This window comes from Anser anser (assembly GCF_964211835.1).
Source record: "Anser anser genome assembly, chromosome: 9".
In the NCBI taxonomy this organism is placed as follows: domain Eukaryota; kingdom Metazoa; phylum Chordata; class Aves; order Anseriformes; family Anatidae; genus Anser; species Anser anser.
The window spans coordinates 18,533,538-18,558,766 of NC_139729.1; the positions used below are offsets into that span (position 1 = coordinate 18,533,538).

General features: G+C 43.0%; 1 protein-coding gene across 18 annotated transcripts in view; it reads left to right on the top strand.

The window, feature by feature from the left end:
* Window positions 1–524: 524 nt before the first annotated feature.
* LRCH3 (leucine rich repeats and calponin homology domain containing 3) overlaps window positions 525–25,229 on the top strand; it is a 64,596-nt gene continuing 39,891 nt past the window's right edge. For 4 of the 18 annotated variants that reach the window (XM_083848240.1, XM_083848226.1, XM_083848230.1 and 1 more), the window contains exon 1: window positions 539–848. In XM_083848240.1, the coding sequence (XP_083704366.1) occupies window positions 563–848 (286 nt within the window). In that variant the 5' untranslated portion in view covers window positions 539–562. Of the gene's footprint in view, window positions 849–25,229 lie in introns of all 18 variants that reach the window. The other 14 variants (XM_083848239.1, XM_083848229.1, XM_083848241.1 and 11 more) reach the window with 10 other exon arrangements.

The window sequence follows — 25,229 nt, forward strand, 5'->3', positions numbered from 1 at the left end:
AAGAATGTAACAAAAAATAGTCTAATTTGAAGAGGGCTTGCATTTGTTGCCTGTACTGGGAAAAGTAATTACTTTTTGCAGTGGTGCTGTAAAAGTTAACGTATATTTCAGTAGCTCTGTGTGGTGTGACTGTAGTAGCTGATATCATAATCTCACAGCTGATATCACAATCTAATACGGGTTTCCACTTTGCTGTGACACGTCCTGCTGACGAGAACTCTGCAACCTCAACCTCGCGTCACAGGATCAGCGGGAACACCCTGATAAACCTCGGCGGTCGCGGTTTCGAGTGAGTGTGCTTGGCAGAGGGATGCGTGTAAGCCGTGGAAGGGGTTCAGGAAGAAAATACTGCCCGTGTGCCTATCTGATGAGGTGCCGGGCACGGTAAATGACCCGGCACCCGCCTTTGTTCACAGGGGTGGCGGTGGCAGGCCGGGCCCCGCCACGGCCCTCACGGGCAGGGAGGGGATGGGGTGGGGGGTGCTGCGCATGCGCACTCCCAGCCCCGCCTGTTATGGCCGGCGCATGGGTCCCGTCTGCCCGGCCGGGGGGCGCTCCGCACATGCGCAGCGCGGCACGAAGCCGGAGCGGCGGCGGCGGCGACGGGGAAATGGCGGCCGCGGGGCTGGCGGCGCCGGAGGGCGGCTCCGCCGTGATGCCGCTGGGCACCGCGGTGGCGACGGCGGTCTGTCCTCCTCCGGCGGGCCCCGGCTCGTGGAGCCGTTCCTTGGACCGAGCTCTGGAAGAAGCGGCGGCCAGCGGCACGCTCAGCTTGAGCGGCAGGAAGCTCCGCGACTACCCGCGGGCCAGCGCCGCCAACCACGACCTTAGCGACACCACCCAGGCCGGTGAGGGACGGGAACGGGCACCGGGACCGGGACCGGGCAGCCCCCGTCGCAGCCCTGCCCGCGGGGCTGAGGGGGCTGGAGGCTCGGCTCGCTGTGCCGTCGGGGCGCTGCGCGGGGAGCTGCCTCAGGGGGTGCTCGGAGGGGTCGGGATCCCCCCACCCGCTCCCCGTTTTCTTTTCCCTCCTCGGGAGCACGCAGAGAGGGGTTTCCCCGCTCCGGGCCGGCCCGCAGGCTGTTCCCTCTCTCTCCTGAGGCGATGCTCGGCGTGTTTCTCCTCTCGGGCTGCTTCTCCCTCACGCATCCCCTCCCCGCCCTTCCTCTGCTCCTCGGGGAGAGCCGGGCGGGCTGCCCTCCCTCTCTGCCCCTCCGCAGCCTCCTGGAGAGCTCCTGGGCTGCTTTGCCGTGCCTTGCTTCGTCGTCTCCAACGGGGAGGTGTTCCCCTGCTCGGAGATTGAGTTTTAAAAAGAGTTACGGGGTTTGTCGCTGTGCCTGCTGCTCGCTGATGGGGTTTTAGTTGGGCAGGTTCTTGGTCGGGTGTGCGTGTCTGTGAGCATCTCCGAGTGTCTGTGTTTGTGAGCGTGTACGCGTCCTCAGTACCTTTCCCTATAAACATTTTGCCCTGTTGACAGGGGAAAACCACTTTGCAAACCGGCAGGTGCGCATAAGCTAAAGGCAACTGTTCCTTGTGCTCTTACACTGTTGTTATCATCGCTTCTGACAGCCATAAGCAAGGTGCTTTCAACAGAATTTTGTCCTCCTTCCCTTGTTTCTGGATGGAGAAATACATTAAGGATTTTTAAAACGTATTTTACAAGGTAGAGTAAGCAATAAGACTGTGTTTTCTCCTCTGCTCCCTAAATACGTTCCCAGTAGACTAAGAATGTGTATTTATCCTGTGAGCACCTCGATTTTAAGGAAGAACATGTGTAAACATCTGTGGCATATGTTAACGTGTCTCCGTATTAAATGGAGAGATAAGAAGCAACGAGGGTTTGTGTAGGATGTAGTAGTTTTCTTAATGCATTGTATACAGAAAACGTAGTTTATTTTAATTGTCTGGTTGTGTAACTGAGGTTGAAATGCTTTTGGGAGGCATCAGCAGGCTGTTTGGTTTTAGCTCAGTTTACTTACACAGTCACTTAGATTTTCTCATGCTTCGTGTTTATAACTTTGTCAGTTGCATTGCCGTGCTTTTGTTTGAAGATACTAGCTTAAAAATAAACTCCCAACATGGCTTTTTGAAAGTTACAATGTTTATTAGAGTGTTGATACCCTGCCAGTGAAGTATTTCAAAATGGAGCCTCCTTTAAAGTTGTCCAACTTCGTGCTCTGTCATATAATGTCCTATTAGAGCAAAAATCTCTCACTAATACGAAAAAAATCTGAGACAAATGTGGTTTGTCTTACTTAAACACGTCTATAAGCAGAAAATGCTCCTTGTTAGAGTGTAATTTTTTTGTTTGAAGGATTTTGTACAAGTGCAGTTGCACAGTGAATGCGTAGTGTGCTAATCTGTGGGTAAATGCAACATACACGTTTGTGAGAGATTTGGGCCTTTTGTTTATAATGCTGTTCATTTACTGTACTCTTAAACAATTTGTGGGAATTCTTGTTTCCACCAAGGTTCCCATCTATTGTGACGACCATTTGCATTGTAGTTGTTCAAGAAGCATTAAATTCTAATAAGCGGTAGTGCATACCATACACTTTTGTGTGTTTATCATCACAATGAACCTTAGAAAAAGCTAGGGCTGTTCTGAACTTGTAAGAAGCAAAGCTTATTGAGTGAAGGGGGGAACACATTCTCTTTAAAGTCTCAGTTTTGAAGGCTGCTGTGAATAACTCCATCTCTTGCCTTTTTTAGTGTAACGTGTTCTAAGACTAGTAGTGGAGAAAAATCAATGCAAGCGTTTCTGACCCCCAATAGTCAGTTGAGTGCTCAGCTACAAACTTAATGCACTCCTTCGTCCACGCTGATTTCTTTCCTGTGAAGCTTCCAATTATATGGTAGCAGCCACAAATAATAATGTGCAAATGTGTATGAAGTGTTACAAACACTTAAAATAGCCTCCTTGCATGCTGTGCTGCAGAGACTCAAAGCACGTCAGATGGAGCACGCATGTGTGGAGTTTCCCCAAAACCATTGGAATTACTCCCAAACTGTAAAACTGAAGATGAAAGAACGTATATGCAAATCTTACTCCATTTTATGTGCCAGAATAGACACCTCTCTAGTGTGAATCACGTTATACTGGTATAGCTCATTCCAATTCTTCTACTAATAAAAATAATTGCATGTCACTGTTACTGCATCCATCTTAAAGTGGTGGGAGTTAATCACATCCCTCATTAACGTAACTATGCTGCTAGCAAACTGGCAGCTAGCATAGCCTTAAGCCTTAGCAGAATCAGTGGCCTTGCCTGGAAGGCGCTAACGTGGATGAACCACCAGAGCAGCTCAGCAGGAGGAACAGGGTGCTAGAGATCAGGTGCTGGATCAAGTTAGCTGGGTGCCCAGTGCAGATTTTAAGGCTGGTGATGAACAAGGGCAGAATCTCTAAATAGCTTAAAAAAATACATTTCTAAGTATTAAATCAATGTAAAGAGCACATCTCTTTGGATCTTTCGAGGGCTCAGAGCTGACAGTTCTCCTAACCCGAGTGCTCAAGCTCCAGTAGCTGCTTTTTGCATACTCGTTTGTTTCCTAATTCTAGTTATTAACTGGGTAAGTATCCAATAGTTTCACATTAGTGGAAATTGCAGAAGCATTTACTATACCAAATCCCAATTTATGTAGTCTTATTTAAGCTTATTTTTCCCCACTTGTACCTGCTTTCAGTTAGCTCTGGACTGTGTTGATCATTACGTCCCCTGCCCCATTACAGTCATCTTGCCTGTTTTGTTCCCACTACGGTGTTTCTATACAGAGATACCATTTTCAGGTGAACTGTAGCCCTCTGATAAAACCTAAGTTGCATGCGGCCCCTCCTTCTCATCACCTGGCCCCAGTAATATAGTAGTTAATATATTTCTGTTAAGCATCAGTGGGAAGATTAGGTTCCTCATTAATCGTTTGCCTCAATCACAAGACTCGCCAGTGGAAATACCAGAGCCTCAGCTGCCTCCAGATGCTGGAGACCCACGGAAAGCATCTGAAACCAAGATCGGTGCCCAAGGTTGTTTTCAGAACTGAGCAGGTAACTTATGAAGGCATTGTAGGAATGAGTTCCTGGTTGGTTTGCACTTTGCCTGGAATTAAGGTCGTGTAAGAAGCAGGGAAGATCGAGGGGAAGGCAGCCAGCTGGTCTTCGTGCTCATCCTTACAGCCTGGAATTCTAGGAAGTGACTCAAGCTTGCAAAACTCATTGATGATGAAGAATGAGCAAACTTCTTCGTTACCAAAGCAAGGATGTGCTTCTCTTTTTCTTTCACACTCTTTCACTTAACCACTGTTGTCTATCTCCGTTTAATTTGGGCTGAATTACAATCCGTTTGTTCGTTCCACTCTCCTTTTCAACAAGGGAATAGGAAAAGGAAGGGCCATAAACCATCCGAGTTAAATATGAAAGGAAATGCAGTTGCATTTTGCCAGTCCTAATGTAGACTCTGATGTCATTATTTGACAGCTTTCCCAGTGGCCTAAAGCATACATTGAGCAGAGAAATGATTTGTCAAACCCGCCGTGACAGCTGTAATTACCTAAACCACTCAGACTCCATTTTTAAAGGCGAAAATGGGAATCTGTGGGTTTTTGCAATCTAAAAAATGGCTGTTGTATGGAAATTGACTGGTACGATAACTATGCGCTGAGCACTATATCTTGTTTCGGGAATATATTAATAGTGAACAAGGGCTCTGAAAAGGGAAAAAAAAAAAAGGGGTTATCTGCTACTGCATTTTGAATGAGTTGAATGACTTTGCCAGTAAGGTATCTTTATGGTTTTCTTCTTAGCAGCTCTCCACAGAAACGGTAAAGGCTGAGCATACTGTCAATACAACTTCTATATGCTAAATGCTTGCGTGCTTTTAGATGGACTACAGTGACTACAAGCGTTCTGCAGTAAGAGGTCTCATTGGTATTTTTAATTTCTGCCAGAAATTTAGTTGATGAAATGTAAAACAGCGTGAAAAGTACAGCGTGGCTCAAATAGCAACGTCCGTAATTCCCAAACATGTGTTCTTATAGCCACAACAGCAAAGTCCAAACCATGCTAAAATTAAACAATTGTTTGAATAAAACTCTTTGGGTTACTGTAGGAATGTAATTTCATTAAGATCTTTAAGATGACTCGGAGGGGGACAGGATGGTTTTTCATTTGAGTAGCAGGAGTTTGTCACTAGCTTGCAGTGTTGGCTGTTTATTATCCCTAAAGTTGCAGCATTAAAACTCAAAACTCAGCATTTCATTAGGGTAGTTTAGACTCATGCTTTGGTACGCTGAGGTCACTTCTCCCCATGTTTAGAAGGTAACAAAAAAGTGAGGGAAGTTGACTGGTAAGTTTATGGGTTTTGTTGGATGTGTTGGGGTGGGTTTGGATGGAGAGCTGAGGCTTGCAGCAATGTTCAGAGCCTCTTGGCACACAGGCAGTCCTTTCGCTTCATGTTTTATAGCAGCTGGGAAAGTGGAGTCTGAGCTTGTAGTTTCTAAGCCTTGTTGCAATAAAACTAATACGTGACATTTGGAATTCCTTTATTTTAGTGAGTTGACCTTAAAAAAAAAAAAAAAGTCTCACAGTCAGACTTTTACTACCAGTAAACCCTCCTAAGTGATGTCCAGAATTACATGTGTTTCTGGTTACTTCTCTAGTAGTCCTCCACCTCCCTGCCTCCATCACAATCAGATTTTATTATTAGGGCTTGTCTGCATGGTCAATCTTAGTTGGTTTTGGTTATAACCGTAGCTACATAAACAGGAAAATGGAGAGGGACCGATAGGTGAATGCATCAACTCCTCTAATCTCCTGAAGGACAGATTTGAGTTTAGGAAACAGGTGAATGAATGTTTTTGTTTCTCCTGTGGTGTCCTCCAGCCCTCTCCTGTGGCTTACCTGTGCTCGAAGGTAGCAAATTTCTGTTAGTTAAGTGCTCCCCGAAGTCAGTTGTAAGTACACGGCCTAAAGTGATGCAAGTTCTCTGCCGATGCCAAAAGGGGAAGCTCTGCCTGCATCTCCTGCTGCGCAGTCAACACCAGTGCTCCCGGTGCCTTCCAGCAAGCTCGTTTGTGCTTACCAGGCTGAAAGCTGTGAGCCAGCAACTCCTTGGCAGTTGGATCGAGCCTCGGACAGCTCACTGTGCCTTCACGTGTCGGGGTGCCAGCAAACCAAAGGGTGGAAAGACCGCATGGGGTGATGAGAACGAGAGGGCCTGGTTTGGCTGATGTGTAAACTGGTGTCAACTGTGAACCGCACCGTAACTCTGCTTTGAAACCCTTTACCACTGACCTGTTGTAGATTTGCTAACTATTTTTTGTAGAACAAGATGCGAGCCTTTGAGTCAGTGGGCCTGGGAATTTCTTCTTTTACAGCACGGCTTACGGAGCTGGGTTGCGTTCGGTGAAACTTCATTGCTGACAGGTTTGGATCTCCTGCTTTCATCTGGCAAAACACGTCGTTCTGTGCAAGTAATTTTAAACGGATGGTTTGCGTTTAGCTTTAGACTGCAGTAGGCATAATTAGCTTCTCTAGTGGAAGAACCAGCAGTAAAGAGTTAGTTACAACAAATGCTGCAAATTATACAGCGTGTGTTAAAAGCGGCATGACGTGGTAGCCAACGAAAAGGCTGCAACTCCAGGGTTTATGCTCCATTCAAGGGTTTTTCTGCCTTTAATAATTAATCAGGCTTGGAGCGCATGGTTTCCGATGTTAGCCAAGCAGCTCAGATGAATAGCAGTTGTGTATTTAGCTGAAGTCACGGGCTGAGCAGTGTGCTTTTTTCTTTTATCTGCTGATATCCCCCTCCCAACAGCGGAGGGGGGAAAAACCCATTCATGTTAGAAGTGTCTTGAAGGTTAGACTTTTCAGTGTATTAAAGGAGTTCACCTATTTCTTTAGTTCTCTGGATTATACATATTTAAAGAGGGCTCTGATCTTTTTTTTATAGGATTGTTTTGCATAAACTAGTACTTCTGTATATATGCAAGAAGAGGGCCTTAATTTCACTTTGAAGTCCCCCAAAGCGTTCCGATAGTCCTTTATTTCAGCATCACTTATGATTGCACACTGGAAACCACTGCTTTTAATGACAGAGCACAGAAGTCTCTTTAGAGTGAGAGGAGAGCCTTTGTTCTTTCCCGGCTGGTCATGTTATTGATTTGAAAGTTAAAATATCTGCAGTCCTAGTCTTCTCTGAACGTAGCCGAAGCACTCCAAAATGAGGAGGTGCCTAAAAAATCCCATTTTCCATGCAGCCCAGGTGTTGACTCCATGGTTTTTAACCATGTTCTGCTCTGTGCAGAGGCCAGTAGGATCAGTGAGCATCTATTCTTTTTTTTTTCCTGTTGTGCAACTAACTGTGTGGATTTCATTCTCTTTATTCTGCATACTGTTGAAATTTAGCTGTGAATACCGGACTGTGTTACTGTTGCCTTGGGCTTTGGTTAGTGCTCCCTACTGTTGAAAAGGCTTCAAACGCCATTTTTCCATGCAATCTCTGAAATGAAGCAAGGTCGTGTTACTGCATTTTACAGATACGAATCTTGGAATTACACAAAGCCTGAAAGCATTCGCTGATTTGGGGTACCAAGTTCAAAGCACTTAGTGCCTGAAGGTTTTAGGCGACCCAGACATTGCAGGTTTTTATATATACTTCTAAAAATGCAGTTCTTAACTTCCAATGCCTTGGTGACTCCTCGGTAGTACTGGAAATCAAGCCCAGCCTCTAGAACAATGGATATGTGTGGTTGAAGACCTTGGAAAATATATTAGAAGATTTGCTTAGTGCTGTGAAGGAAATACATGGCAGTGACAGGATGCAATCCATCTTCCCAAAGCAGCGTTCATCAACTTTGGGGTAAGCCATCCCTTTTTCTTACTGTAGTTCTCTGCTTTGTTCCTGATGGTTTTCCAACAACAGGCTCTTGCAGAAGGCCTTTGCTATGATCAGCACTCGTTCAGTAAGCTCATCTTGTCTGAAGAAGTCTGCTTGAACAGAAAAATCTCGAAGAGGAACGAGAAGTAGCATGTGGTTATAATCAAAGACCTGTGGGCAGTAGCAATGCACAGGAAGTGAGAAATTAGTTACGTGGGCATCTTTGATTACAGACTGTTCCGTCTGCTTGGGTTTCCAGTCTTACCTAAGAGTTCGACTTTGGTTTTTTTTTTTTTAAAAATGAAGTCTCGGTGCCTCTTCCAGGTTATGTTTTGGCGCCGAATCCTAGGTAGAGGCTGGGTATCTAGATGCAATCAGCTGGAATCATGCTGGCATCCGCGTGACTTGTGAGCACTGTCCAAATGCCTGTCGCGTCTCTTTCCTGAGCCAGTCGGGCGGCCGCTGGTTGTCCTTCCCTGGGGGGCTCTTTGGGCAGTGGGATGCTCGGCCTCTGTGCTGTGCTGGTGTTTGGGAGCGCTGGAAAGGTGGCAACGTGCAGAGCTTGGGCTCTGCGCCTGGTACCGGAGGGAACTGACCTCGGGCAGGGTGGGCTCCTCCATGCGGTTCAGTTGGGTGTCCCCAGCACCGCGTTGTTGTCTCCGTTTTCTCTTCTGTCCCCCTTTTGGTTCATCTGCTTCAGCCCAGCTCCCACCTCCTAGCCTTTCCTCTCCTTCTGAACCTTCCTCTCTACCCCAAACGCACCATGCGTTACCATCTCCATTCTTCTCCAAGCTGATACTGCGGAAAAAGAGGAACAATCTGCATCTTAACATTTGGTAGAAAATTTCTTTTAAATCCAAGGAGACCATTAATTTTAGGGTGCCGATGAGCCAAGTCGTAATTTAAGCCTGCTTAATTCACTGTTACCGTTATTTATGGCCGTGTATATTACCTCTCGGTTCAGTCATAGCCAAAGGCTTCTGTCAGCCGTCGCGCTGGTGTCATAGGCGCTGTTCCCAGGAGTAAAAGAGTCATTGAGCACAATCATAGCCGCACAATTACGTGCTTGTCACTGCGTTGACTCTGAGCTCGGCTGTGGAATAAATGTTTTTGTAGAGGGCCACGACTGAATGTGGTTATGGGCCGTAAAAGATCTGCTGCTTCCTTTTATTCTGCTGGCCTGCCAAGGGGCAGGTGGATTTTTGCTTAGTAGGGGAAAAAATTATCTTTGGGACTCATCTGTGCTAAAGCAGCAGACCGATCGTTTGAGCTATAAATGTGTTGCAAAGTATTCAAGTATTGCATGTTTTATGGCTCTGTGCTGCCGCTGTGCAAATCATATCACATCGTTTAGCGGTGTCTCGTGTCAGAAGATTGTTGTAATTGCCATTAAAAGTTATACGGTGCCGGGGAAAGCCTAGAAGCTTTTCATCGTCTTTGCCGGTGATTAAATACTAGCTTTTCATTCTGAGCACGCAGATGGTTGTGAGCGTAGTGAATAAATCTGAAAAACAAGCATAAAAAAAAGTTGGTACCAACTACATTTATCCTAGAGCTGAAACTAGGAAGGTCGCAAATCTTGATTACACTTCTTTTTTGTTACTTAGTGCAAGAGTCTCTTCCAGTTCATAGAATTTCATCTAGACTGAAGTATTAAACTACTAATAAAAGGAATATTATAAATAGCTTTTCTTGCCAGAAATCTTTATTCCTTTTGAAGTGAATACGCTATGTGTATTTTCCTGGAGTTTAACTTTTCCTGTACCATGGCATCCTGCCCAAATCGCATCTAGGGAAGAGCGTTGTGTTTGCTGCCATCGGTTAATGAATAAGCATGGAGCACTTTGAAGAGGAAGGGCACAAAGCAAGTGGTACTAATCTGACTGTATCCCTTCAGCGTGGTGCAGTTCTTTTCAAGTCTTGACCATATTGAATATCCAGCAGATGGAAATACAGGGACTTTTTTAGAAGCGTGTGAAGCGTCCTTTACGAGCTGTTTGGGCAGGTTCTGGTGTAAATTGAATGAGGCATTGTCCCCTCTGTTTTGGGGGAGGGATTTCCTTTTCCTAATGAATGACTACAACACATGTCTCTGGAGCTTTCTCAGTAGTAGTAATGAGAAATGTATCAGATACCTGACAATTGCTCAGGGCCTTGGGGATTACGAAAGAAAATAAACACAAAAGCCTGACCAGAATCGTGAGACCTTCTCTTTGCTCTTGCGTGGCACCGATGCGATGCAGTGCACGAGGCAGAGAAGCTCTGTCTGTAGGTTGGCACGGCTGCCTACCCCTCACACTTGGAGATACACTTCATACTTGTACGTTTCTCCACTGAGGACAGTTTAGTCTACTTTTAAATCATATTAGAAGAAAATTTGTTTATATGTCGAGTAAATGATGCTTCTTATTTTGGCAATTCTGATTCTGACCTTACAGAAATCCTTCCACCACCACTTCTCCCGCCTCTTTGCATCTTGCTTTTCCTGTGCTGCTTCCTCACTGGGATGCGTGTGTGTGTGTCAGAGGCTTTTAGAGAAGAGCTTGTGGCGTATTGTTTTACTTCCCAGGCAAAGTCATGTAATGTTAGAGCTAAAGAACACAGTTTGTGCCCCATGAAGCAAGGGGGGAAAAAGGAAATTGTAAACCGTCCGTCTTATCTGGGGGACTTGAATCTCATTTCACTTCAAGTTTGATATTGAACATGCATGAAAACATTTTGAAAGTGTTTTATATGCCCTTGTTTCTTTCCATGCCAGTTGATTTGAAACCTACTACGTTATGTAATTCATCAACTTGCACGCTGTGCAGGGATAACAGTACGTAGGAGGGACTGGGCATGTTAACAGGTATAAAGGTGGAGATGCCCTTTTTGATCAGCAAAAAATAAGAGATCTGAATTCATAGACCAGCGTCAACCTACCTCTGACAGGCAGCATCTTCTGCAATGAGGGCATTAATGAAGAAGAATCCAATACGTTTGTACGTATTACATTGAAAATGCAACTTTAATTTCTCTCAACACCAGTAGCATCAGTTGCACAGTTGAACTGTAATAAACTTTATTGCACTCTGGCTGTTCACAGGCTTGCATCGTGTTACTTTCCACATAACAGCTTTTCCACGTGGCTCTTGCAAGTTACAGACGAGTTCTTCCTGCTGCATGGCTGGTTTTAACTGTTTAAGCGGGTGCCAAGCTTCAGTGGCAAGCTTTCATTTGCCATATTTTTAATCATCGTATGGCATCTTGTCTTACGATCTCTGCCATTCATGCTAGCAGCAAAAGTGCAGTGCTCTTTGTTTCTTTTGTGTAGTATTTCTTGTCACGGTTATAACAGCTGCCACTGCTTTGCCTGTAGCTGCAGTCTCACAGAGATGAAGTTCTTGTTTGTGAAGAATGGTAAATATTACCAGGTGAAATGGGCCATAAACTCAATTTTATTTTCAAACGTATTTTATGGTGACACTTCACAAGTTTCTCTTTACTTTATAGTGGCCTGAAGAGTTTTATTTTACTTCTGTTAGGAGTGTAGATGTATTTCTGAGTTTCTGGTGATCTCAGGATGCTTTGTCATCATGTACTTGCAGTAACAAGACATCAGTGTTGCTTTCAGGGCAAGAGCAATACTGCTGCTTCAGTACCATCACTGTTGTTAATGCTTTAGCATCGTCTTTCGTTTTGTATAAACTTCAAATATTCCTGCTCGACTAATATTTTCCTACCCGTACTGCTTTCTTGTTACTGATCACTTCCATATTTATAATGAAGTTAAATTAATAATGTGCTGGTTTTATAATATATTTTCTTTTTTAAAAAATTGCTCAGCGGGTCCAATTAATTTGTGTATAACTGTCCCCCTGCGCAATTCATTGGCTTTTTCTGGGGAAGATAAGTGGGTTGAATTTATATTACATGTATGGTTTTAACAACACTTGTAATGTCTAATAGGAAAAAAGAAATAGATGGATACGGAGGTTTGCACGTGGATTGTGTGTCTTATCATCTAGCAATAGGTATAGCTCTGTATTCAAAGCTTTTGTCTGCCATTTGTCTTAAAATTTAATTTTAAGTTGATTTGCTTGGTTAGATAATTCCTTTTGGACTTAAAGAAATTTTAACTGGGCTGGGGGACGGGGGAGATGAGTTATTTGCTTTGCACTTCCCCTCGCTGCTAGCTCAGTGAAGCACTTGTGTAAAATGAAACCTGGCTCTGCTGGAAGCCAGTCAAGTATTTCTCGAGCAGTGGCAGCAGGCAGGGTGTCCTGTTGCCGAGGGGCAGGAGGAGGCTTTGGGTGTCCTTATGCTCGTGTCCACGTGTTAGAGAAACCACTTTGTGCACGCTAGCGTGGAGATTTTCCATTTGAATTTTTGTTGGGTTTGCATTTTTGCATGTTTTCGAGTTAACACTGTACTTTGTTTGCAAGGTTTTGTGTATAATTAGAGCTATAAAAATAATAGATGGTAAAATATTAATTATGAAGAGGAGTGCTGGTGATTTCTACAAGTGGGATTCTCATTGTGCAGTGCAGGCAGTCGCCAGGCGGCTTTTATTCTGGGGCTCAGTGTTCGTCAAGAATTTTCCTATCAGACAAGCAGCTTTCATTTTCCTGTTTCTTGTGTTCTGTGCAGCTCGTCCTGAGTCAGTATAGCTGGAATTGCCTAGGCACAAAGCTGTCCGTGGTGCTTCTCAGGAGCTGCAGGGATGGTGCCACCGCTTCCACGCAGACCAGCCCAAAGCTCTCAGTGACTACTGCACTTTGGGCTGAATTTGCATCAGTGACTCACAGGAAAAACGTTGACTGCTCAGCCAGGGCTGGTTTTGAAAAAATACATTTTCAACTGCAGTCACATCACTTTGGATTTTGTTTGTTGCCCTGGGTTTCATAACGTTTAATCTTTTTGTGAAAGGTTATGTGCAAGTCAGCTCAAAATATTAATTGGAGAAGGTAACATTCATTTTGATCGCCTTGCTACTGTTTTTCAGCCAGCTTAGCTTTTAACATAATGAAGATGGATGAAATTGTGACCACCACTTCTGTAGGCCTTGATCCTTGCTAATGTCTGCGTGACGTGTTTTTGACTGAAGGTGACTTTTATGGTTTCCAGATTCAAAATTTATTTGATATTATGAACATATGTTTTGGCAATTGCTGTCATTTATCTCCTCATCTGGCTGTTCTCTGTTTGATGCGGGATACTTTCCATACATATCCTATACCTTTTTTTTTATTTCTTGACACTGAAATGCCTTGTATTGTACAGATGACTTGGTAAGGCTCCATCTCCTTTTCTAGGATTCTGGCTATAATTGTCCTATTGAAAACTGCAGCGCTGCTTGTGTAAAGTGTAACAGGCTTTTTTTGTTGGCAATGATGTCAGCATGAGAGATGGCCTCAAGGAGTCATTAAGAGAACATAGGACTTTTGACTGCTAGGACTTTATTGACTTTTCTCTTCAATAAAATACCATCCTGCTGAAGACAGATCAGTGTCTGCAGTGGTATGAGACGTATTTGGTGACCTTACTGCACAGTCTGATGAAGCTGTAGCTAAATGCCAGAAATACGGAGGCACTCAATTAAGAACTTTGCAGAAATGCGTTAATAACAGGCATAAAATTTTATAGAAATGCTTGCCTTTCTCTGGAAATAATTGGCCTTTTATTGTGAAATTACTTTTTTTTTTTTTTTTTAAGACGTCTGAATTTTCAGCTCAGGTTTAAACTAGTTTGTTTCTAATTCTCCATGAAAGACATTCCAAGCTGCATTTGTAGCTAAAACTTCTTCGCACTGTCCGTCTATTACTGACTTTAATATATCATTCTACTTAAATTGTCTGTGGGGAAAAAAGGAAATGTAGTAAGGTAAGGTATTTTTAACTTCTTGGTGAAAAATACAGAGGGGAATATGCAAAGCTAGTGTGATACTAGGTTAGGTTGCAGCTGCTGCTAATATCCCTATTCTGTTAGCTGAAATGGTTACATGCGAACGTTCTTGTTGATGGAGAACAATATGTACAATATTAAGATGAATTGAAATCATTGCTAGCATTTAGTAAAATAAGTAGATGAACGTTGGAAATACAGAGCCTTTGTTGGTTGCATTTTACATTTCCAGCCCTTCTGACTGCCTTATTCTTGTCTTTATTGCATGCCAGCTCTCCCTCCCCGAGTTCCAGTTCGGTTGCCAAGCTGTTGGAACCGCTGAATGTGTGATGTATTTCACTGATAGAGATGAAAGCCACAGCAGAGCATTAAGCAAAGTGACGGTAACATACGATCTTCTCACTGGGAGTCCCTTCAGGCTGAACTCTCCATAGCTGTGAGCAGATTGCTCGGGGTGGTTTCACAGAGCAGTAAGTGCACTGGGGGTACCTGAGCTGGTTACGGGACCACCAGGTCGGACAGCAAACCCCTGGTGAAGAGGCGCTCTGCTGCCTTCCAGGGGGTTTCTAGTCTGGGTCAGAGCTGCCTAGGAGGTCTTGGTACTCTTCTGTCAGCAGTGTCATTACTGAGCATTGTACGTCATCTGCATTGTTTTATATTAACCTGTGGTTTTGCTTTACCCGCTTTATCTGCCCCTTCCCCACTTCCCCCCTGTTTCTGAAAAATTGACTTGTCAGTGGATTTTCTGCTATGGACTGTGGTACCTAGCATAATATCTAGAGTCTAATCATGAAGTGTGGGAGCTAATATTTATCATACATTTATCTTTTGTCGGGAGTTGTGTGTGCAATATAGTTTCTTGGCAAGAGTCTTTTCTATTTTACGTAACGTCTTGCGTGTGCAGTACCTAGGTACATACCGTAAGTTATAGGCTTTCCCTGTAAAAAATGCAAAAGTGAGAAATGGAGCTGAAGGAGATGATGATGTACGTGAAAACCTAGACGTGCTTACTGGCAGGCCTCTGGACTGTGAGAAAAATGTTTCTTTAAACTTACAGAAGTAAGGAAATGAAATGTTGCCAAGGAGAATTCGCAGCCTCTCCTCTGCTAACAAGCAGACGTCTTCCCATTCCAGCACAGCTTAGCCACCTGTTCGGGAGGTGGTAGCTTGGCATTCTGTCCTGTAATGAAGCACATTTCTGAATACAGCTTACTGCAACAGAAGGACAGTAACACATTTTCTCATTAAAAGTAAGATTAAAAATACATATTACTAAGTGACTTGACATTCTGACTCCAGCCTCCAAACGAATGTCTTCAGCTGAAGTTTAATGAAGCAGGCGTGTAGTTTCAAGAGACACTGTCGCAGCAGGTTGTTGAAGAAGTTGTGGCCCTTTGCCACGTTCATTCCTGTTTCTGCGCAGCGGTTCAGTGCTTCTCTGCTCAGCGCTGGAAACCAGATCGCTAAGAACAAGTCGCTGCCAGGTTAGTTCTGCCCCTGTGAAAGTAAGAAGTGGTATGCGGGTCTTGAGCTGTCAGTTGTCCTGGCGTGCTCATGGGAAAAGGAAAGAGCTGTGAAAGAAAATGAGAAATCACTTCCTGACAGGGGAAGAGAGCCCATGGAAGGGAGGTATGTCTTTCCTAAATAGTATGGGAAAAGGGCAGCTCAGGCCTGTGGGAAGCAAAAATAGTGGACAGCACTGAAATGGTTGGTGGAATTTTTGCATTTACTCATACTCATTGTGAAGCATGATAGTTTTTCCATAGTTCTGAGAATGAGAACCCAGAAAAGCAGATCTTTTATATTAAAGGCAAGCAAGAAATGCAGAAGAGGTAAACTTCATCCTGTGTTTGCTGGGATTGGGGGACTGAATCCGTTTATCTGAAACAGGTAATGATTCTAAGTGGTGGTGGTGCAGCAAAACGCTTGCAACATGAGCTTAGTCTCCTTTATAATGAGGACATTTTGCTCCTGTTTTAGCAAAGATGGCTGCTTAATGATGAAAGAAAACGGAATGTTTAAGTAATGAGGGCTCTGATCCGATTCCAAGTAGTCTGTTTAGATGATCCCGATTACAGATATTTTTCTTCCAAAGTCGCCTTCTTTCTTCCCGTCTTCTAAGCGTTTTCACAGAGGCAGGGCTTCTACTTGTTTGTCAGTGTGCAGATAAGAGCTAGTGACTCCACGGGACTGCTAGAGAATGCAGTTCATATAGGTCCTCCCTAAGTTAGCTTCAGGCAAAAGTTGCAAGAAGAGTTTTGACAACTTAAAAACCAGTATGAGCTAACTTGACTGTTTTCTTGCCTGATGCAAATGGGGCAATGCTCACCCAAGTGTTGCAGAATCAGTAGCTTACTGCAAAGGGGGGTGTGGTAAGGAGTATCCAATAGATGTGATCATTTTACACCAGCATAATGGGATGCCAGAGGGTGCCTCTCCAAGGCTTTCAGATGTGATTGTATACTGTTTTGATTATAATAATGTAAAAATCTGGGCATACAGGTTTCATGCCCTGATTTGACTTTGTTCTTTGTTTTAGTTTATCTTAAGTCAACTAGGAGTAGGTTTGGGTCAAGCCAAAGTAGCCACCTTTAAACCGGGTTTATCAATGATGGGGTGTGTGCTGCCTTAACCAGCTTTGTAGGTGTCATCCAAGGGCTGCTTTTCCTGGAGACAAATCCTGTATGCGTGTTTTACACAAACAAACACGGGGATGTGCAATGCAGCCAGCCAGCCAGGAACAGAACTTCCCCAGAGTAAGCAGAGTTGGTGAGCTGGAGACCCTGGTTCATTTCCCCTGCGTTAGAACTCTTGTGACATTGCTTCTCCTACTTTCACTTATTTTAGTTTGTTTGGCTTGATATTTTAGGGTTGCTTGAAAGAGACGCGTGATGATTCTGTTGGCTGGATGCCCACGGTTAGTGAGGAAATGGAATGAAATAGCTGGAAGATAGAAGATATGAGGGGGTGGGGAAGACTACATATAAACTTTTTCAACTTACAGCTCCTTAGGAAAGGGTTAGAATTAATCCTTATTTTCAGAGATGGATAAACAGTTCTGCTTTGCTTGTGTCATCTGTGCCGTAGCAGCACATCCAGCCGCAGTGTGTATTCTGTCTGTAGTCTGTCCTCTTGTTTACTGACAGGTCATAAGGCCCAGCTGCTGGGTCGTCGGACTTCCTTCTGCACGGCTCCCTCCTCAAGTCACTGATTTCTTCTCCCCACTCGTCTGAGAAGTGGTGGCATCTCATTCCTGAAGTGTTTGCTTCGCTCCACCACGTGCCGTCCTTAAAATACTGTGCTGTGTCCACAAGCACCTATCTGTAAGGAGCAAAACCTGGGAATAAATCCCTGGTTGCGACCCTGACTTTGCTATTCTGAAACGATCCCTGTTTTATTAGGAGTGTGTATGGTAAGGAACCAGAGAAGTGTGGTTTTGTGGTTATCATAAAGCAGCTAGCCCAAATCCCAGCGCCTCGCAGAAGTCATGGTCTCCTTCTTCCCTACACACGTAGCCGCACATTCTCATCTCCCTAGCGTTGATGTAAGAGCTTACACAACAGCACCGTGAATCAGATCATGCCTCAGAAGGGCTGAAAACTATTTGTGGCTTTGTGTTTCTGTTTTTTTTTCTTTCTTTCAGGATTTGTTCACAGTAATGAGATCCAACTGGCTGTGTGGCTGTGCAATCAGCAGCGCTGGTGCGAGGGAGGGGATGATGATGAGGCCAGTGAGGAATTGTTCCCTTCCGTGGTCCTGCCGGATCAGATTGGCTGACTGCGAAGCCACAATCTACGTTGAAACATAAATAAGGCTTGACATAAGTTTGGTTTGTCTAGGCTACTGATTTGCTTGCTCTAGAGCCAACTAGAGGAAAAGCAACTGAAGTTTGTGGAATATTAGGAATTCTCAGCTCCTTGTGGGGACTAGAGCCTCTCGCTTTGCCTGTTTGCTAGTAATCACATGAGAACAGCTGTGTGATGGTGTTCTGCAGTTTCCACTTTTTTGTGTTAGTAAAAAATATATACACATGTTTTCCTTGTGAAAGGAAAGTGAAAAGAATTCTCAGAGAAAGCGGCATTTTATTCCAAGCTGTTCCTCTGATTTGAATGTTTATCCTCCTCTTGCAGTACTCGTGATCTGCTGCGGTGAGAAAATCGTGCTGTCGGGGGGAATGTTCTTTCTTCTCAAAGGATGTACGGCATCTGGTCCGATGCGGGACTGTAAAATATGTGTTTGTGTTTAGTCAGTGTTTCTTTTTTTTATGGTGACACCTGTGAAGTTTTCATTCATGTGCAAAAGGAAAAGGTAAACTAGAACAAATATGCAGTAAAATAACATGGAGAGCAAAAATGGAGGGAACACGGGAGTGAGTTCCTAGTCTTCTGTTTTCCTCTTTGATCCCAGGTATGACTGAGTTTTTCTCAGTTTGGTAGAATATAAATAGAAGCAGAATTAAAACTCTTACAGATTTTTGTACGTACATTTTCTTAGTGTGAATGGTGAATACTACAGAGACTAAGCTCAGTGGCAGTTGTAGTTGATTCATTTCTTGTGCAAATGATGTGTTTTAGTGGAGAAGAGTTGAAGGGGCAAATTAATGTTAAAAAAAAAAATAGTGTAGTTCAAGTAATTGGGGACCACAGTCTGCAAAATACTATTGTATGACTCTTAGTAAGATGTTTCTGAGCTAAAAAAAAAAAAAAAAATGGTTTCATTTGGTAACCTCTGTGTTGAAGCAAGAGTTGAGTGCTTTGGCCTAAATTGCTACATGCAAAGGATTTGTAAGAATTCTTCAGGGGAAGTGAGGGGTTTTCTTGTTTTGTTCTGAATAGTTGGCAAGAAACTGGATTTATTTTGTAAAAATTCATGAAAACAAAGCATATCCAGAGGAAATACCATATAAGAAACTTTGATCCACACATCTGAAACTTGACAATGGTTTGGCAATGATTTGAAGTCCTTTTTTACAAAGGACAGTGTTAAGCAGCGTTGCTTAAAAGCATACTGCAAACCTTGTCTTTACAAACCTCGCCTTCAGCACACGAGGCAGGAAATCTAGAGGGCTGATTCCAGTGCAAAGTGCAGTCTTTCAGTTCATTTTGTGTGCTACGCGGTATGTTCTCGAGATGGTGAAACAGACTTTGGTGGTGAGCACCTCTGTGTTCAAGGCACAGCACCGCTGGGCTGACATTTGGAACAAACCGCTAACTTTTGCCTCGCTTTCTGTATCTGCAGAAATCATAGCCTGTTCATGTTGTAAAATGCAACAGGCTTGGCTGGTTCTTGGCTCCAAAATGGTAGGCCCTGGAAATGGTTAAAAGAGTTTAATGCTGCTAGTATTCCTGCTAAGGCAGAATGTGATTATACACACCAAGAGTGGGTCTGCTGAGAATTGAAATGCGAGAAGTGTATCAAGGTCAAATTGCATGTCTTAGACTAACTTGCCTAACGTCATGAAATACTGGAAATTGAAACTAGGAATTGGGGGTTGTATTCATTATAGGGCTACAAAAATCACGTAGGTGAAAATAAAAAAGGAAAAGAAGGAACAGTCTCAGCTCAGGCCAGTAAATGCCACCTTCTTTTGCTTTGACTTAATAAGTTTCCAAGAGGTGTATCTAAGATGCGTGGGGAAATAGTTGGGAAAAGTTCAGGTTTGACAGGACTAGCAGGTGGAAGATAAGTCAAGAGATGACATTTCTGAGGTTTGTTTTAAATTAGGGTATGACAAAAGTGGTGGTGTTACATCATAACAGACAGGAAGAGGTAAAATCACCCATCCTGTGTCAGGAAATCCTCCAAGTATGAAATGAAGCTGTAAGGATGCCAGTGTTTTCAGTGCCTAAAAAGAAAACTATTCCCACATAATGAGTATAGAGACCGCTAGTATCAGATTTATAGCACAGGTATTTTTTATGATTTTTTTTTTTCGTTTTCTTGCACAAGAAAATTGTGCAATAATACCAGTAACTCGTCTGTTTAGGGCTATGCTTTCATTTTACTCATTTTCTTTTAGTAGCTTTATGGGAATGTTTCCTAAAAATCAGTAGGGCTGCAAGTATCACTCTTAGGTTTTCATTTCAATGTCTGAAATGTTTAAGAGGTGAAATATAGCAAGACGCGAAAACAGTATCAATGTGCATGGATTTATTTGGCTAATGGAACGGATGACAAACTAACGAAATTGGAGTTACAGTTTGTATAACGACGTGCTTCGAATGCATTTGGAACTGTAAGTAATAGTCCTGAGAGAGTTGGCTCTAAATGTCACACTTGAGCTATCGGATGGCACCAGGAAGCTCCTCAAAAGGTCCGCTTTGTGACATTATCTGCAAGATGAGGCTTGTAACCTCAGCGGTGAATTCCCAGGGAGCAGGCTGACTTCAGGAGCAGCGGTTGTAAAGGAGCTGCTCAGGTGAGCCGCCTTCACGTCTGCGAGATCACATCAGCTACTTCGCTGTTTTACAAGAAGCTGATGATAACATAGTCCTGTTATCGTTGTGAAACCATGGAGTTTGCTGCCGGTTTTTAAGTTGTGTATGTGAAGAAACCCATCTGTATGTGAAGAAACACAGATTTTGGACGTGGTTCTTCTTGACCAGCTGGCCTTTGTCATCGTAAAGCAGTTCCTTCTGCCTCTTTCTGTCTGTCATTACTCTGGCTATCAGCCTCCTGGTCATGGGTTGGTTGACTTAATTATTTATATTAAAATAGATTTTGTCTGTCATCTGCAGGCTAATACATCTTAGATTCATCTGGCGTAAAAGGAAAACCGTGAGAGTGCTTTTAATTTACAACACAGGGAAAGCAGAACGTTTTCTTGCCCTTCGGTGAGGTATAGTCTTAGCTGAGGGCAGTGTACAGCAGCAGGCATCGATGCTGGGATTCAAACCACGTCACAGACACCAGTCTTGTTGCATCACTGAGCGCGGTCACGCCTGGTGTCACGATACATCACGACTGGGAGCCCACACCTTGCAGCTGCTGCCCTTGTTGCAATCTCTTTCACATCAGCATTTTGCCAGCAGGTGTTATGGTGGTTGCTGACTTTTGGGTTTTGATAGACAGACAAAGATCTAGGTTTTGCTGGTTTACGTTTTTAGTTTAAAAGAAAAAGCCCTTTACGGAACACAGGCAAGTCTGCAGTGACAAAAGTCCAATTTTTATCAACAAAGGTTTGTATCCCAGGCTAGGCTTAGGGCTGGCTTTCGTCGTCGCAGTCGACTGGAATGAGACGCCGTGCTCCCGATGCAGCAGGCTCGGCAGGCTGATCATCTCACCAGGAGCTGGAATTCGCCACCGCCCTGCCGCTTTGAGTGCCAGCAGCAGCTGAGCTGCAGCTCCCTCCCGGCCCAGCCTGGGCAGCGGGTTCAAGCACCCGGTACCTTAAACGGCGCGTCTTCGTGCTTCGGGGTTTGTCGGAGACACGTTCGTGTTACAGCTGAAGTTCAGCAGGGCTCTGTTCACACGTCTTGTTTGGTCTTACTGTAACATTCTTTGAGCAGAAGTTTACATTGAGTGCTGAATGATGCAACTTTAATATAATGTAGCATATTCTCGATTTGAGTTTACCGTTGGATTTGCTGGCCTTCTGAGTGGAATCCCAATTAGGATGGAAAAGGTCAGCGATCTGACTCCGCTCTGAGATTTCGTTTTGTGTTTGCACTGTTGGCTGTTTTATCTTCCACAAAGAGCTTAGTTCCAAAGAACGTTTCCCCTTTGCCAAAATTCCACATGGTCGTGCCTTCAAGGAAATGCATCCATTTTTAGCAGGCAAGGAGAACCTTTGTTTTTTTTTTTGAAGCAGATTCCTGTTAATGGTTACTTTAACCCATTAAAGCCGAACACAAGTCATTCCTAGTTCAAATTACAGTAGCTGTATTTCACTCGTTTGTTTCTTCATAGTAAAATTCAGCATTTGTACTTTTGAGAGGGAATTAGTATGCTTGCTCTCTGCATTTTGTGGTATGACAAGGAAAAAAGGGTTTACACATATTAAATCAAATATTCTGCATCACATTGATTATTGCTTGCTTGATTTGGCAGTTATCGATTACTTCTTAGTTCACGCTACAATATTTGTAAAAAAATAAAATGTAAATAATATCTCAGTGTAGCATTGCCATTTTTCTGAGAAATGGAGAGAAATCCTTGTACAAATTTTAGCTTTCACGACAGTTCATGCTATTAACACCTTTTATTTTTTGGTTGTTACTAAACAGTTACTTTATATCTGCAGTGACAGAAGAGTATTTATAACTAAAACAAGTCGTAATTGTCAAGATATTTTTGATGAAATGGCTTTTTTTTCGTTTGCTTCACTTCCACTTCCTCCTTTGGAAAAGCACCAGATGCTGCTGTGCTGCAGGTATATAGGCTGGAGTGCTTTTTTCTTTAAATATTTACCTCCTAGTTTTGTTAGAGCTGTTCCTTTCATTCAGATGTTTTTAGGAAGAAGGTGGGGAAGAGGATGGAGTTGAATTGCTTCATTCAATGACTGCTGTACTCGGCCCTGTTTCTGCTCCCATTGAAGGGCTGGTTTCGAGGGGGGAGACTTCCAGAGGAAGTGGCCAAAATCAGAAATGTCACTGAGGCTGAGGATGCTGTCGTGGAAAGCTTAAATTCTTGTTGGAGTCTCCTGCGGGACAGGAGAGGGACAGGAGATGCAAATGACCAAAAGCTGTTCTTGATTTGCAGGTTTAGAGTTCTCACTCAGTTTTATAATTATTTGCTTCCTTCTTATTCTTGAAGTGCTCTTCTTTTATTCTACAGGTCAGCCTACTTTATAGTACTTGCCTTTTTTTAATGTTCCTGGCAGATCTCCCTCTTAATTCCCCCTTTGAGCACATGAAATCATAGTTACTTTGTATGAGATGACATTGTCATGACTGTCATGTGAGTAAAAATGCTGCAGCATTATCAACCAAACTCGTAATTGGTTAGACCGATTTTGAATGATTTAAGGGACTGTATCGCTGTCCCAAATTTAGCTCCGATGTGATCTGCTTTCCATTGAATTTCAAGTCCTAGACCGAAACGCCAAGTTTTAAAATCACTGTAGATTGAGAGAAGTCTGGAAAAACTTAGCCGTTGCTGCTAACCCACTTTGATGTCTCTTTTCTATCACGCTATGAGCTCATGTGTTGTTTAAAAAAGTGTATTTTCATTTCTTCCTACCTAATCTTGTTTTGCAGGGAGTTATTTCTAAAGAAATACTGAATCATAGCTTAGAAAATACAAAGTTTTTGTCTAGTACTCAGATGCTATGAGGGTCTAGGCAATAGAACAATGTGTAAACACGAGGTTTTAAATACTTTTTGTTTCACTTTATCTTTCCAAAGAATAATTGAGAGACTTCTCATGTTTGTGGTTAAACCCTTTCCAAAACAGTGAAAACAAACTTTTTCTCTGTGGCTCTTCTGCCAGAAAACATGGTTCATGACTTGGGAAGTCTAGTTCTTTGTTAAAATGAGTAGTATTGAAAACAGGCAGCACAGCTGTGTGAAGGAGGGAGAAAGCTGCGGGTTGGAGGATGTCAGTATCCCGTGGTACAACTCAGTCCCAGCCCCCCAGGGTCCCTAAAAAAAAAAAAAAAAAAAAAAAACAACAAAAAAAACACCTTACCCATTAGATGATGACCGAAGTTGTAAGTAATTATTTAAAATAGATGCTTAAGCATGTGGGCAATGTAGAAGCTGAGTATTTTTCTACATTACTCTTGCTTGTTTCTGAAATAATTTGCGTTCTTTTCCCTTTCCGATATGTAAGAAACGACTGTGCTGTGAAACCTTATGCAAAGCCGTATTAGAGATGAGTTCAGTGATTACAACTGCTGGGGTTGGCTGCACTTATTATGAAATTTTCAGGATACATCACTTTTATTTGTGTTGGGACTGTGTTTGTTTGGAAATCACTCTTCTCCTACATTTTAGGACAATGTTGGCACAGGAGAGATTCCCCTGGGAGTGTCGCAATTTTGGCCATCACATTGTTGCCTAGTTTTAGTGCTGTTACTCTGCTTTAAATCTGCTGCAGCTATACAGATATTATTTGGAGGGAAGTGGGTTGGAGTTGGCTGTCATTTTTAGTAAATCACTAATGAAAATTAAATTAGGGAAGTAAAGCAAAATAAACCCTGGGACAGGCTTGTGGCTTACAGGAGATGGCTCGTACAAAACGTGCCCGCTGCGTAAATTCCCTTGAAAGTGTACACTGTGTCTCTGCAGGGTATACACAGATATTTTATTGCTTCCTTTACTGTCTGCAGATTCTGATCAGTCTTATTTGTTCTCTGTCTACGCTTAGGCTGGAGTTCAGCAAGTGCTTTAAGGCAGCAAAAGGAATCCCTGCCAGCAGAACAAGGAGCTCTGCCACCTGCACCACCGTTTCCCTGCTGCTCACGTAGAGTTTGGGTGATCAGAAAAACTAGATTTAATTCCCACAAACTGTGGCAATAAAAAGGGCAATGGAAGTAAGAAATCTTGGGGTATGGCAGTAACAGGAAGTAGGATCCATCGCGGTGGTCTGGCTTGGCATTTGACATGTTTATCTGATGATTTATCAGGATTAGGATGTGGTAAGATTAGGGTGTTTATGGAAGCTGTCTCTAGCAATCTGTAAGTGCAGGTTTTTCCTCAAAAAAAAAAAAAAAAGCTTGACCTCTTTCTCAAAAAATAGAAAAAGGAGGAAAATCCATAATCCTTATTTGTTAAAAGGCAATTCTAGAGATTCAACGCAGACTTAATGCTTTTGGTTTGTAGCTTCCACTGTTAGAGCTGGTCAGAAATGATGAGTTAAAAATGGTGGCTTTCCAAAATCAAGTTCAAATTTAGTTTAAGCTGAGGGCAACTTCGATGTTGATACAAGCTGAAAAGAAACGCTTAGTGTAATTTTTCCTACTTTTTGCTGAACAGGCAATGAGATTTGTTATGTTCCCCATTACCTTTTATATCAGTGGATTAGAAGTTTCCATGATTTTCCTGTTTTCTTATCTGTGTGTGCCTTATACCACCTTATTTTATATCCATCTTATTCTTTAGTTAACTTCAGTCGTATCTGCAGTTTGGTTAATGTGGTCTCTTATCACTTACACTAAAATACATCTGAGAGTTTTTCTCTGCAAAGTTCAGTGTAGTGCTTCTTTCTCCTGCGATTTTTAATTACTGGTTCTTTATCAGTAGTAACTCGTGGCTTTTTCTGATCAAAGTTGTAAAAATTGAGACAGACCTAGTGGCAGCTCCAGGTGCCCTAGCATTAACCTTTTTTCCTTCAGCACCATAGAGCAGCATACACTGAAACAGAGTGGTAGACAAGAGCTCTGCAGGGAGGGCTTTTTTACTCTGTAAAAGCTTCCAGTTGTTTTAAAAAAAAAAAATAATAGTAGTCCAAGACTCGCGAGACCTATCTGAATTGTCAGCCTTTAAAAAAGTCTTTAATCTGTATCGGATGGTTCCTTCGTGGAATAAAGGT